We start from the raw sequence: 15,875 nt of genomic DNA on the forward strand, positions 1-15,875 counted from the left end.
CTGGTGGCAGAGCTCAGTAAAACTTTAATCCACTTGTCTGCTGATGGGTGGGGCTGAGTTCCCTCCCTGGTGGTTGTTTGGCCTGAGGTGACCCAGCACTGGAGCCAACAGGCTCTTTGGTGGGGCTAATGGTGTACTCTGGGAGGGCTCACACCAAGGAGTATTTCCCAGAACTTCTGCTGCCAGTGTCCTTTTCCCTGTGGTGAGCCACAGCCACCCCCTACCTCTGCAGGAGACCCTCCAACACTAGCAGGTAGGTCTGGTTCATTCTCCTATGGGTTCACTTCTCCTTCTCCCTGGGTCGTTATGCACACACTACTTTGTGTGTGCCCTCCAAGAGTGGAGTCTCTTTTTCCCCCAGTCCTGTCGAAGTCCTGCAATAAAATTCCGCTAGCCTTCAAAATCTGGTTCTCTGGGAATTCCTTCTCCTGTTGCCGGACCCCCAGGTTGGGAAGACTGATGTGGGGCTCAGAACCTTCACTCCAATGGGTGGACTTCTGTGGTATAATTGTTCTCCAGTTTGTGAGTCACCCATCCAGTGGTAATAGGATTTGATTTTATTGTGATTGCGCCCATCCTACTGTCTTGTTGCGGCTTCTCCTTTGTCTTTGGATGTGGCATATCTTTTTTGGTGAGTTCCAGTGTCTTCCTGTCGATTTTGCAGCAGTTAGCTGTGATTCTGGTGCTCTCGCAAGGGAGAGTGAGCGCACACCCTTCTACTCTGCCATCTTCTCACAAAGTTTTATAAGTGGTCTCTTCAGAATTTCCTTTGAATGTAGTTAACAAAAATAAAATATAACTTAGAATATTTGAATCTAGAATTTTCTCTGCCAAATTTTATCCTTTGAAATATTTTTAATGCTGATGTAGATTTAGCTTATACATAAAATGGAAAGATAGAAAATAAGCTGTCTTCACGTGAAACAGAAGTAGAGTGGGATATCCCCTTTCTGCTCTTCTCATTTATATTTTTCCTTCAGATGCCAAATAAAATTCTCTTCACAGTATTCGTGAAAATGTTCTGAAAAATAATTTTAATAGAATTTTTAGAAGCCAACACACGGGAATTACTCATTTTATTTGCCTTTGGTTAAAACTTCATACGTTGTATAAAAATATAACTGCTTTCAGGCAAAAGTAAATGTTTAAGGAATGTATTTTTGACATGAATTAGTTGTGCGTCTTTGTCTGTAAAATAAGACTAATACAGTAAAAGTTGCTTTATTTGTGCCTTTATTGGAAAGCTTTATTACCCAGCACTTCATCATGTTAATGGTGACATAATCATTAAGACATGGGTCTGGACACTAAAATTATGTAATAGTTCTTATTTAAAATAAATTTTAAATAAAAAATTTTAAATAAATTTTATTTTAATCTGTGCATAAGATAAGCAGAGTATTTGAATAAGTAATCTTCCTGTTCCTTGAACATGTCAGATTTTGGTATAAAATAATATTATTTTCTAATTTTCTTTTAATAGTAAAAGAATAATGAATGAAAGAAAGAACTGTATTACCTAGTGATTTTCCAAATACATCATACTAGAAACTAGTTTTGCAAAAACTAATTTAGACAGAAAATTTAAAGTGTGAGATAGACTAGCTGTCCCAGGAAGCAGAGGCATGGTTTTGATGTGCTTCAGATGCGATGTGGAGAGGGAGAATAAAACAGTAGGGGCTGGTAACATCTTGGACAGATATAGATTTTAGAATTATTGGGCTGGATTTAAATCCTCATTCTTCTGCTTATTATGTTTCTGTGACTTCTGGTAGTTATTTAATCTTGCCAGATTTTAATTTTCTTATCATTCAAATATTATGTCCCTTATGACATTGAAGAATTAAATGATGTAATCTATGTGACATCTTAAATGTAGTGCAATGTGTATGGCAAGTATTGAGCATTATGAGACATTTAGGATGGTATTTTTGTCCTGGAGATCTAAGAGTGCATGTTTATTACCTCATTTTGTTATCTTGTTACTTAGGGATCTCCAAGGGAATGCAGTAAATGAAGTAAGGCAAATGGATACTTCATTATTGACTGTGTTTTAGCCCCAGCCCCTAATGCAGAACTTTATCACTAGAGCTAGGTTGATCTTAGTATAATAGAATCAAAGTAGGTCAAAGTCCTGCTCTATTTCTACTAAGTTCCTTGCCTGCCTGTGATATTACCACTCCTAAGAGAGAAAGCCAAAGGAAAAAGAATTGGAGAGCATTTGCCCCAGTGTTTAAGAAGCAAATCCTTAATAAGCAAGAGAAGAGAGGAGGCTGTCTTTTTAGGAGCTACTTCCATTAGTTTTGTGTGGGTCCTTTAAAAGAGCCGTAGTCCTGGGTCTTCCATCCCCCTTGGAAGCTTATTCATTAGGCCCGAGGCTCCATCCAATGTACTAGAGATTCTGCAAGACAGAGCAGTAATCCTCTTTAGAAGTAGATTAAAGGAATGTAGAGAGGAGTCTTCAAACTTCTTCTCCTGAGAGGCCAAAAGTAAATGCTTACATGCTGTGTATTGTTATTATCATAATTAATAAGGCTTAGATAACAGCATTTTCAGCATTTGGAAAGGAAGTGTGGAGAGAGCTATGATCAGGTTGGAGAGATGGTAGGTCCGCAGTTAGGAGAAGACAGTTAATCCTGGAACATTGTAGTTACATCTGTTTTGTCCTAAGACAAACTGGGACCTTCAGAAGGGCATTGTCATCTGAAGTTTGAAACTGAAGTCTTAATAATTCTATTAGTTATCACTGATTATTTTGTGAGGAAGTAGGATAGCCAAAAAAATGCAAGTAACTTTGTTAGTAATTAATGTAATAGTTTTGTTCACATTCTTTTCTCTTTCCTCCCATTCTGTTCTTAATATTATTTTGCAGTTCCCATATTTTCTCCATAAGGTTGCTTGTAACCTTGATGCAAAGGTTTCAGACAAATTTAAAGAGTAGTGAGAGTGGGAAGATGACACTTTTCTCCAGGGTTCTAAGCCTAAGCTAGATTTTCCCATAAGCAGTTTATGTTTGATTTTTAGGCCATAAAGGTTTTTAGAGTGGAGCAATATGTGCCGAGGAAGCTATATGCTGCAACTTCTGAGTTCTTCAGGGCAGGCTTTGTATATCTAGATATTACAAGGTCCTGGAATATTTAGCTTGTAAGGTAAAAATCATGGAAAGAAGTCATGACGAAATGGTAGTAAGACTTTGCTTCCTATAAAACTGTTTAATATTTTTCATATTCTTCTCCAAGTTTAATATTTTGTTGTAGTTATTTTCATAGCTTTAGCCTCTGAACCAAGGTGTAGAAGTTAATTATAAAATATAGGTTAATGTAAAAATACTTTATTACCAGTCCAGCTGTGTGAGGACTTTAATGCATTACTGTGAAGCCCTAACAGGAAAGGCTTTCCAGATCTGTGTTTATTTTTTTCATCTAAGTTTTAGGACTGACAGGTTATATATGCATTTTTAAATGTGAAACTGTGATTAAAGGCCTAATTTTTCCGGTTAGAAGTGACCTTCTCAAAGCCTCAGCAACACCAACATCAACCACAAGATGGCTTCACTGCCTTAAAATTCAAACTGAATGCCCTCTCACCCTCAGACAATACAGAACTTGGATGTTTTCAGAAAAAAAATAATTGAAAAATGTTTTAAGTTAAATAAATTGTGTCATGTTTTATATATGTTAATAAATAATACGATTTACCAGTGTTTCTTTTAGTGAGTTATTAAAATTAAACATGCACTTTTAATTTTAGAAAAATAGATTACTAAAATTCTGATATTACTGTGCTTTATTTACAAGTGCTTATTGGTAATTATTAGTAGGACTTCTGTGTAGTTTAAAAACAACTGCACAAATCAATATATAGAATATATATTAGACACTCTAATGATAATTAAAAAACAAACTGTTCACCATTTTTTTTTTTTTTTTCTAATTCTCCCAGAAAATGAAAAGCTATAGCTGCGAAGGATGGAAATAGGCAAATGACACATTGAAAGAAGTGTTACTTTTGACTGGAGTCCCACAATGTTTTTCTTATAATTGATTGGCTGTAATTGCCCTGATTGAATAAGAGCAAATTATCTGCTGTGCTGTTACTTTGATGTATAAATTGATGTTTTTTCAGGCGATCTCAAGTTTGGGAAAACCTATTCAATATTATGTTGTCTTTTTGTCTATTACTAGACATTTATAATACCCTGTTTTTAAAATTTCTAAGGGGTAGAAACTTTTAGATCTTCTAGTAGGTATACTACCATATTTATGATTCAGAAAGTTTTTCTTTTATTGTTATTTATTTATCCACTTAAACTCTCTTCATGTATATGAATATCAATTGAAAAATTTGAGATCAGGATTAGGGACTACCTTCCCAAAGCTATTTCTTTCAGTGTTCCTCTTGCTTTTAACCTGCTTTCTTCTTGACCTTTATTGGTACAAGCCCCTAACTTACCTAGGAGAACCCTGGTTTTCAGTAAACACTTCTCTTTCTCTTTATTGAGAACCTGCTTTGTGCCAGGTCCCATGTTAAATAATCTGTGTAATCTTCAGAACAGCATTGAAAAATAGAAATCGTTACCAACCTCTGTTTTACTTTAGAGATGAGGGAGCTGCAGCTTTTCTAAAATCATAGGCTTTTGTTGCTACAGGACCTTAATAATTGCCATGTGAATGGAATGTTCTTCCCTCGGCTGTCAGGCAAACTGCTATTTAGTCTTCAAATTCCAACTTGAATGCCACTTCTCTTCTAATTTTCTTGACCTCTTTTGAACAGAATTAATTTTTAAGAGTTAATATTCCTACTGCCCTTTATACCTACATGTTTTTAGTATGTAACAAATTTTATCATAGTTTTAGAATGTATGAAACAAAGAAGACAGACTTTGGTGTGTGGCATATCTGAGTTTGAATTCTAATTCTACCTCTTACTGGCTGGGTAACCTCTGTCAAAATACTTTATCCTCTGCTCTCAATTTTCTCATTTAAGACACACAGATGATCGTAATATACTTTTTAGTTCTGGAGGTAAATTAAATAACTTATGTAGGATTTCCCTGGTGGCGCAGTGGTTGAGAATCCACCTGTCAATGCAGGGGACATGGGTTCGAGCCCTGGTCCTGGAAGATCCCACATGCCGCGGAGCAACTAAGCCCGTGCACCACAACTGCTGAGCCTGCGCTCTAGAGTCTGTGAGCCACAACTACTGAAACCCGTGCGCCTAGAGCCCGTGCTCTGCAACAAGGGAAGCCACTGCAATGAGAAGCGCGTGCACCACAATGAAGAGTAGCCCCTGCTCGCTGCAACTAGAGAAAGCCCATGCGTAGCAACAAATACCCAACACAGCCAAAAATAAAATAAATAAGTAAATAAATTTATTAAAAAAAATAACGTAAAAATCCTGCTGCATTTTCTGGTGTATCTAGTAAGTGCTAAATAAATTATAGTAAAAACACAAGGTAACTTCTTTATCAAGCAATTTTTGAATGTATACATGTGCTAAGTGCAGGGGCTGCAGAGATCAACAGGACAGCCCCTGCCTTCTTGAAGCATATACCCTAATAAGAGATCAAGGAACCAACAATGTCAGTGTAGTGGAACAAATGCTGTGTCAGAAGTACACACAAGGGAGGGGCAGCCATCTCAGCTTGTTTAAGCTTAGTGAGATGAGGTGGAGAGGTTGCTTTTCTTGCTAGACTGTTAGTTTTTAGACTTGTCATTCTCAATAAGGGAATAATAGGTAAATCCCCATTTGGGGGCATATTTAACATCTTACGGTGGGAGAGTGTATCTGGTGTGTGTATAAACGTTATATATGTATACACATGCATACACACATACACGTATTATTTATATTTAGAAAATAAAGCTACCCCAAAAAAGGTATTTTACTATACAAACTATAGAAGATAGACCTTCACAAAATCTTCTTGCCTGATAATAATACATGGAAGATAAGTAAGTTAACATTTATACTTCCTAGAACCTGAATTCTCTTCCTTTGTTTGGGGGAATTTCCCATTTTCAAAGTCTTGGTGGTGGAGAAGAAAATGCCGGATACTTTTTCCCCAGCCTCCTTTGCACCTATGCTGTGCACATGTACCTCAGCTCTACTAGTTCAGGTATAGCTGCATAGGACATGGGTTAGTCACACAAAAAAGCAGGAACTGTGGTGAATCCTCTCTGGTAGTGGCAGAAGCTACAGCAGGATTGAGTTTCTAGGGTAATAGCTGCCAACAGTGCTGGGGTCAGTGTCCAGGGCAAGTAAGATTGATAGTACAAGGTGTAGAGCTAGATGCTTGAGTGTGCTGGATCTAGCTTGTTCCAACTCATGAAGGCTGAATGTCAGCATCTCTTCCCTGTTTAGAGGTGAGTAGTTGAAATCAGCCATGGAAATTGGCAAATGCTACAAATTAGGGCTTTTTCTCTACCCTTCCTATCCCAAACTGTTTCATCAACATACTAGTGCTATTAAACCAGTCTGTGGTTTGATTTTCACTGTTATTGTTGCTGTGAAGGCTACAGACTTAGTTCTCTAATACTCCTGACACTTCTGTGAACTACCCAATGTCTTAATTTCAAAATGTTATGTAAATTATTTGAGCAACTTTAATGTAATATTGGATATATACAAACATTTCTCTTTTGAAGCTTAAAAATGAGGTGAGCATCTGTGAAGCCTCAGCCTGATGTAAGAACTAGAACGTTACAATACCATTCTGTCCTAGCTCTTCCTCTCCCAAACACCAAGAAATGATTGTTGTGAATTTTGACTTTAGCTTTTCTTGACTTTTAGAAGAAATATTTTAGTTACATATGTAGTTATTTCTGTATAATATGTTGGTTTGTTTTTAAGAGAGTTTTTTTAGAAAAATTTATTTATTTATTTATTTATTTTTGTCTGCGTTGGGTCTTGGCTGCTGCACATAGGCTTTTCTGTAGTTGCGGCGAGCGGGGGCTACTCTTACTTGCGGTGTGCAGGCTTCTCATTGCAGTGGCTGCTCTTGTTGCGGAGCACGGGCTCTAGGCACGCGGGCTTCAGTAGTTGTGGCACGCAGGCTCTAGAGTGCAGACTCAGTAGTCGTGACGCATGGGCCTAGTTGCTCCGCGGCATGTGGGATCTTCCCGGACCAGGACTCGAACCCATGTTCCCTGCATTGGTAGGTGGATTCTTAACCACTGTGCCACCAGGGAGGTCCTACTGTTTCGTTTTTAAGCTTTACAGAATGTTTACAGATTGTCTGCTGTAACTTGCTTTTATCATTCAGTGTGATGGCTGTAACATATGTCCATGTTGTATATACCTAATATTCATTCATTTTCACTTTTATATAATATTAAGCTATCTAAATATACCATAATTTACTTATTCATTCTCCTGTTGATGGATATTTAGATGTGTTTCTTTTTCCCTTCTTTCTTTTTTTTTCTTTAAATAATAGATGACTACTACTACGTCTAGGAACAAACTTGTATATTTTTTCTGATGCATGTGTATAAGAGTTTCTTTAGGGAATATAACCAGGAATTGAATTATTGTATGCTAGATTAAGCCAGTGTTCAACTTTACCAGATAATGCCAAATTATTTTTCAAAGTGGTTGTACCAATTTGTATTACCTTCAGTAGTATATGTGAGATCCCATTGATCCATGTCTTTTGTGGCACTTGATATTATCAAAGTTTTCTAATCTTTTGGTTGTAACATACATTATTCTTCCTCAGGCTATTCTGTCCCTGATAACTGCCTTCCCCAATATACATTTTAGAATCAAATGATCAAGTTTCTTAGAATGGGTCAGAGTTTTGAATGAAATTGCATTGAATCTGTGTATCAGCTTAAAGACAATTGACATCTTTATGATAACTAATTACAAGTGAAATGCTGGTAAGCTGCCTCTCTGAAGAGGAAAAAATAAAGCCCTAATATGTAGTAGTTGTCACTATTTGTAGTTTAAAAATTCCTGCAGTGGCTGATTATAAGCTATACTATGAAATCACCAAAGCTGAAATTGGGAAGAAGTGCTCATAACAGGCACTTGTGAACTGGCCTGAGCTGGCTTCAGCACACCCTTGGATGTATCTCTTCATTTATTTAGTTTTGTCCATAAAGTTTTATAATTTATTGAAAGTATATAGGTTGTATATCTATATGCAAGCTTTATGCTCGGAACTTCCTATTTTTGTTGTTGTAAATGGTGTTTTTTTAAAAAATTACTGTTTTTTTCTCTGTTAGGGGTACATAAAAAGGTAACCAATAGTTGTATGCTAATCTTAAATTTAATATCTTGTACTTATTGTTCTTAATATATCTGTGTATTCTTTTACGTTTTCTCTATAAATATGCCTTTTGTTGACACTTCACATGAATGGGATCACACAGTATATACTTTGTTGTATCTGGCTTCTTTCACTTACTGTCATGTTTTTGAGGTGAATCCATGATGTAACATGTATCAGTAGTTTGTTACTATTTATTGCTGAGTAGTATTCCATTGTATGGACTTTACTTTTTCCTTTCCATTCTCTAGTTGATGGACATTTAGATTGGTATGCATAGGTCTCTTATTGTTTTTTCATTGCTAGTGAAAGTATGTTTGTGTTTTTATTACTATTATTACTACTTAGATTGTTTATTTGCATTATTACTCTTTGCTTCCTGGTCAGTCTTGCTCAGTATCAGTTTCATCAGTCTTTGCAAAGAACCAACGCTAGACTTTGTTAACCCTCTTTATTGTATTTTTAGTTTGCTATTTCATTAATTTATCTTTATTTTCTTCTTTCTTGTACCTTGTTTGAACTCATTCTGTTGTTCTTTTCCCAACTTGTTAGTTCGACTCATTTATTTACTTTTTTTCTAATATAAGCATCTCGAGGCTATTAATTTTTCTTCTGCCATTGCTTTAACTATATCCCAAAGGTTTTACGCATGGTATTTTCATTATCATTCGATCCTAAATATTTTTCAGTTTATATTAAGATTTCTTCTTTGTTTTAATAATAGAACATTATCTCTTTTTTTTCTTTTTGTTACAGATTTCTAATTCAGTTATATTGTGGTCAGAGAATTTGGACTGAAAGATAGCTGTATTTGAAATTTTATAGAGGCTTACATTATGGCTTGGTATATGTTTATATGTCACATGCTTGCTTAAGAGGAATATTTTTTCCCTAGTTGTTAGGTTCACAGTTCTATATAAATTCTCTAGATTAGGCTTATTGTTTTATAGTCTGTGTTTGATAATTCCAAATTCTCAACTCCTTAGAGTCTTAAATTTTTTAAAAAAATTAATATTTTTATGATTCTTATATTTTGTAGCTTATTTCCTTGTATCATATTTTCTTGTAATTTTATATTTCTTTATCTTTCTGCATGGAAATCTTGGGCATCTGAATCAGGAAAGCTGATAGAAAGGATTATGGAGCTAGTGTGGTGCTACTAACTGACAGTGAGTTGAGATTCTGGCTAAGGTTAACTTTGCTATTTTTCCACAGGCCGAAAGCTGAGGCTCTCAATTGCAGTGTTGTTTCGATCAGAAGCAAACATAGATTTTCTCTGGAGGAAAATGTCCTCCAAATTGAGGCTTACCATAGATGCCTGCATAGGTGACATGGGGAAAGTTCTGAAATTTCTAACATTATAATAAACAATTTTCTTTTGTTCCAGTTTTCTTGAGTCTGATACTATCCTTAGGATGGTACAGAGTGTGACAAATGATACTTTTTTCTGATTTCTTCCTGTCCCACCCCCATGTTTATTAATATCAAATTTCGTTAAAATGATATTGAGTTATTTCAACAGAGCAAAGAAGTAGATGAGAAAGAGGGCGTCATAAAAATTTATCCTTCAGGCTTTTAAAGCAGCTGTAGGCAGAACCACTATTTCATATTCCAAGGCACTTGAATCATTACCCAGTTGCTTGGATCCTCAGGTAGAGATGTGAATAGTCCAGCAAAAACTTCTCTTGATATAAATATGAGTGGATGAAAAAATGAGCCCTAGAAAATCTCTGCTGAAGCCACTGGAAATGCTTTTGGAAGTAGTAACAGAGTAAAGAAATAAATTATGATTTTAAGTACTTAAAAAGGACTGTGGAGAATGAAACTTTTTTATTCTCTTAATTTTAACCCACTTTGCAATAATGACGGAAGATTTATCAGAACTTAATCATACTCATAGATTCCTTCTGAGTATATGGCCCCGTTGCTAGTGTTGATGGAAAATGTGATGCTTATGTTGTTAGGTATAGATAGAGTGAGAAATTTATTTCTCAAGGAAATTGATAAGATTATAAAAAGAAATAGCTGGCAGATTTTTCATGGTATCATAGAATGTCTAAATTTAGATAGTTTCTTGATTCCTCAAAAATTCTGTTTTAACCATTTATCTAGGTGTGATCAGACTATAGATAAGTGGTTCCATGTCATCCAAACTTTGGAGAGTCTGATTGTAAACAAGAATGTTATTTAATATGATCAATAAATTAATAAACTAATACAGTCATTTAAATCTGACATTCCATATCAATTGATATGACTAGTTAGGAGTTCAGATAATAGAGAGGTCCATCTACCTAGGGAAAGGAAGGAATGAAGCCTGGATGACTTTTTTCTGGCCCCAGAGAATATCTCTGGTGTATACTTGATATTGTTTATTAGAATTAGAGATCTTTCTTCTTACCTATTTAAATTTTTTACAGTAATTTCTTTTACCTGCTCCTAATTGCTCATGTAAAGGCGAAATTAATCTAGGATCTTAACATTTTATTCTACTATTTGTGTTTTATTTAGATCCAGTACTTCCCTATTTTTTGACTACAGAGGATAATAAACTGAATATTGTAAACATAATAATGAAAAAAATCGTTATATCTGCAATTTTACTTATAGAATCTTTCTGAATTGTGGAACTAGTCTTAAGGCCTGTTGATTCAAATTGAGAATTGATTATAAAAAGACTGTGTTTAATTTGGGAGTTTCTAAGGAGAGTCTAATAAATAGTACCTTCTTTTTTACTTTGGTTCTGAATCGACTGAGAAAGAAAGAAGTGGCAGATGTGGGCCAAAGTATCAACTTTACTACTGATAAAAATTAATTTGGGAGATGTGGCTTGGTGGCAGAGCCAAATGGATGCATTAATTGAACCACAAACCTGACAGATTTGTACACTCACTTATTGCAGTGCTAATCCAGTGAAGAGGCTGAGTAGGTACCTCCTCCTCAGGGTCCCTACCTAGATCCCAAGAAAGGAAGGGTGAGGATGAGCCCAAAATATACAGTATATTCTTCCCAGTCAGATAAGTCATTTCATAAATGGGTGTGTTAGTTTCCTGAGGCTTTTGTAACAAATTCCCACGAACTTGGGGGCATAAAACAACAGAAATTTATTCTTTCACAGTTCTGTGGGACAGAAGTCAAAAATCAAGGTGTCAGCAGGGTTGGTTCCTTTCGGAGGCTCTGAAGGAGAGTCTGTTTCATACCCCTCTCATAGCTTCCAGTAGCTGTGGGCAGTCTTTGGTGTTCCTTGGCTTGTAGATGTGTAACTCCAATTTCTGCTCCCATTTTTTTCTTCCCATGGCCTTTATACCCAGTGTCTTTGTGTTTATTTCCTCTTCTCTTCTAAAGAAGCTCATCACTGTATTTCTCCTAATCCAGGATCATCTCATCTTTAGATACTGATCTTAATTAGGTATGCCAAGTCCCTTTTCACAAATAGGGTTATGTTTACAGGTTCCAGGTGGACATATGTCTTTTGGCAGGGCCACTATTTAATTCACTAAAAGGGATGGAGAGGCCAGGAGTTGGAGTAATTAAATAAGTAAACTTGCTGCTTGCTAGGAAACGTCAAGATCTGGGAGCAGGTGTTCCTCCCTAGCATTCCTAGCTTTTTGTTCTCATGGTCAACCAGTTGTAGGAGATCAGCAAAAATGGTTCTGTTCCCCCTCTGTGATTGCGTTGTTGACATTATCTTCAATTTGTGTTTCTTTGGCAGAATCTTTTAAAGCCACTTGTCCATTTTGTGATCATTAATGGTTAAAACTAGGTAATATCTGTATATCCATTTAACTGCACACAAATATATGTCAGTTTGTCATAATACATTGAAAGCAAACAAACCAGTGAAGGTGCCATGTCAACACCCTTGAGATGTAGATTTCCCCAAATTCTATAAAGATGCCTTGTGACCTGTATGTCATATGGACTGAATGAGAGTGCCTTTGTTGCTCTGATTATTAAGTATTAGGAACATTTAATTTCTTTCTTACTAAGAATTAAATAGAGACAATTGTTTTCCTCCCACACTTCAATGGATGTGCACTCGCTAGTATCATTGTGGAACACATAAGTCTAGATCACCACTGATTGTCTAATAGAACTTTTTGCAGTGATGTAGGACAGTCTGTATATGTGTTGTGCAGATAATGGAACACTCAATGTGACCAGTGTGACTGAAGTATTGAATTTTTAATTTCACTCAGTTTTAATTAATTTAAATGTAAATTTAAATAGTTATATGTGGTTAGTAAAGCAAAGGCTAAATATTTGTCAGTGTCTAGGCTAAAAATATTGGGAGTAGTAGAATATAGAGAATGATGAACATTATAAGAACCGTAACATGCCTCTGGTTTAATTTAAATGTCTTTATTTTAATGGCATTAGCAAAAGTAAAAGAAAAAGTTTATCCTGAATTAGTAGCTTATCTACATCTGTTAAAGGTTTTAGACTTATTTCAACTTAGAATTTTTTTTTCATACTTGAAAATTAGATGTAAGTTTCGTCTCTTTTCTCTAATTATATTCTCTAGGGCTAAATTTATAACAAAATTACTCCCTTTCAGGAAAGATACTGGTAAATATGAAGTAGAAATTTGTCAACCTGGGAACATGCTTACTCAAGAAATTGTGTAAATGTCATTTCACATTTCTCTTTGCTGAAAATAAAAATTAAACTAATGCATACAGAAAGATTTTACTTAAAAGGCTATAACAAAAAGCTTTTTTTTCTTTGTAAGTATGATACTACTTAAGGGATATAATATTTTATAATGTAGAAAGTGTTACTTTATGTTAAATTTATTTTTCAGACATGTAAGCAGATTTTGCTCTCATTCCCCAGTTACAACATAAGTGTTTTATTATATAAAAACTTTTAACTTAATATTCAATAGCTAGTTAGCCCATCAATTTTCTTTTTCTCTTTGATTAAAATATGGCTAGATAGGACGTTTATTCTCCTTACTGCCAATGCATAACAACATAGCATTAAACTCATTTAAAAAGGAAATGTGACAATAAGTCAAGTATAGTTCAGACTTCTTAGATTTTATATAGTTTAAATTTTGGAATATGTATTTTTTTTTTTTAATGCCAGAAGAAGGTGTACTTTAAACTTGATGTTTTTGAACAGAAAACATTCCTTTCAAGTGCTGCTGTAAAGTTGATGTCCCTTAAAAAATTACCAAGTTCTTTAATTCTAGAATGTCTGTTAGTGTACATGGGTGGAACGGGGGGGGGTATATGTGAACAATTTAGAGCACATAAGACTGAAAACATCTTTTAATATACCTTTAATTCAGAAAAATAACTTTTTCCCTGGAGTTTTTTCCTGTTATTTTCTGAAAATGAATTCAGAATTATATTAAAAATATTCTTCAGGAGACTTTTTTGAAGTTTTATCTTTAAATACAAAAGAAAAAAAAAAACCACCCTGATGTATATAACAGTTTAAATTTTGAATTTATTTAATTGAAGTTATCATTATAAATAATAAAGTATAACCATTAAGGAAAAGAGAAACATTTTAAGTGAAAACAAAGCTATGGCTAAAAGTGATATTTATTCCTTTGTCTTTTGACAGCTTGAAGGTCCATGTGTTTTGCAAATTCAAAAAATTCGCAATGTTGCTGCACCAAAGGATAATGAAGAATCTCAGGCTGCCCCAAGAATGCTGCGTTTGCAGATGACTGATGGTCATATAAGTTGTACAGCAGTAGAATTTAGTTACATGTCAAAAATAAGGTAATTGGCACTTTATGGTGTATATTTGTTATAAGTGTTTAAAGGTACTGTTCACATTGGATTTTGTTTTTAAGACCTTTGAAAAGAAGGAATGAACTCTTAAGTGCATGTTACAGTTTTTCAGAATAAATTAAAGAGTTTGTATTTTTACTTTATCTGTAAAGAAAAATAGTTTAAAATGGAGTTAGTCGCTCCTTACTTTTAAAGTTAATAATTAAAAACAGAAATTTAAGGTGTTCTTACATGGAAAGTAAGCTTTTCAATTTTATCACTAAATTTTAGGTCATTAAAATTTTTTCAGAACAAAAATTTCTTTAAATATGTTACAGTTTCTTCCTTGACAGTTAGTTGTATCCATTACACTGTTTAGCAGTCTAGAAAAGTTTATAAGCAAATGAGTTTTCTTGGGGGAAATGATTGAAGCTAGAGAGGTTTGTATGCCACCCCACTTTCTAAGAGGAGGAAGAACTCCATAAGGAAACATTTTCCAAATCTTTGTTTTGGCTATTTTTCATAAGAGGTTTTTAGAGTCATGCCTGTTGGAATGGAGAAAAGCAGTGAGAAGCAAGAGAAAGTGTCACCTTTATTCTCAGTGTCCCCATTAGATCAGTTTAAACTCTGTTTTCTGAGATGGGAATTTTCATTGGACATTTGCAAACCCCGCCCCCCTTTTCTTAGTCATTTTATATGCTGTGTTTGCTGCTCAGGGTCCTTTGAGCTTTTTCATTTAGTGTAAATGCCTAGACCTTGCTTCTCTCCTGCCCAAGAATTTATTCCAGCCTCTTTATCCGGTGCTGGAAGGACAAAGGTATTTAAAAAGAATTTAGATTTTGTCTCCAAGTAGCTTATATGACAAGGTAAGCACACAGCATACAGATTATAATAAATATATCAACTGAAATGAATAGAAGTTCAGAAAATTACCTTTACCTGGGGGAGTCAGGAATGGGACTTAAAATATGAATAGGTGTTTTGAGAGAGATGAGGGGGGAATAGCACATGCAAAGACATGGTACCCTGATAGCAGATGAGTGAAAAGTTACACTTGGAGGAGCATAGGTGATTGGCATTGTAGTATGTGGGAGGAGATATGGTAGGTTGAGGCCTTGTATGCCATGTTCAATGATTTCTTTTTTTTTTTCCTTCAACTAGTGTCTGCCTTTAGTGAGGGAGGCTTCTTCCTTAGAAGATATATTTATTCGTCTAAAATGTTGATTTTCATATACAAAGGGGGGTATATTGACTTTGTGATTATGTTGTCTTTTTTCTGTTTTTTTTTTGTTTTTTTTTTTAAAGATTTATTGATTGATTGATTAATTGATTGCTATGTTGGGTCTTCGTTTCTGTGCTAGGGCTTTCTCTAGTTGCGGCAAGTGGGGGCCACTCTTCATCGCTGTGCGCGGGCCTCTCACTATCATGACCTCTCTTGTTGCGGAGCACAGGCTCCAGACGCGCAGGCTCAGTAGTTGTGGCTCACGGGCCTAGTTGCTCCGTGGCATGTGGGATCTTCCCAGACCAGGGCTTGAACCCGTGTCCCCTGCATTAGCAGGCAGATTCTTAACCACTGCACCACCAGGGAAGCCCATGTTGTCTTTTTTTTGAAGAGTAGGAAGAGTCCTACTTTTATGGAGAAACTTCCATAAAAGGAAACGCAGCCTTTCCTCCTTTGACAAATTTAATCAGATCCCCTCCAAGGGAGTTCACAGATGCCTGAGAAGAAAGACTTGCCATGTAATGGCTCATTCTCTCATTTTACTGCTGTATATTTCTCTGAGGTAAATGAAAACATAGGATCAACCCAGAGAGGAGGGTCCCTTACGCTGTTTTCTTTTGTTGAATTTATTACAGTTTGACTGTTGAAA

General features: G+C 35.4%; 1 protein-coding gene across 2 annotated transcripts in view; it reads left to right on the forward strand.

Annotated features, from left to right (window-relative positions):
• The window catches only part of TDRD3 (tudor domain containing 3), a 213,253-nt gene that overhangs the window by 94,300 nt on the left and 103,078 nt on the right, over positions 1-15,875 (forward strand). For both annotated transcript variants that reach the window (XM_036831839.1, XM_036831840.1), the window contains one exon: positions 13,853-14,013. In XM_036831839.1, coding sequence (XP_036687734.1) covers positions 13,853-14,013 — 161 coding nt within the window. The remainder of the gene's footprint in view (positions 1-13,852; positions 14,014-15,875) is intronic.

The sequence above is a fragment of the Balaenoptera musculus genome, chromosome 18 (genome assembly GCF_009873245.2).
Source record: "Balaenoptera musculus isolate JJ_BM4_2016_0621 chromosome 18, mBalMus1.pri.v3, whole genome shotgun sequence".
NCBI lineage: Eukaryota > Metazoa > Chordata > Mammalia > Artiodactyla > Balaenopteridae > Balaenoptera > Balaenoptera musculus.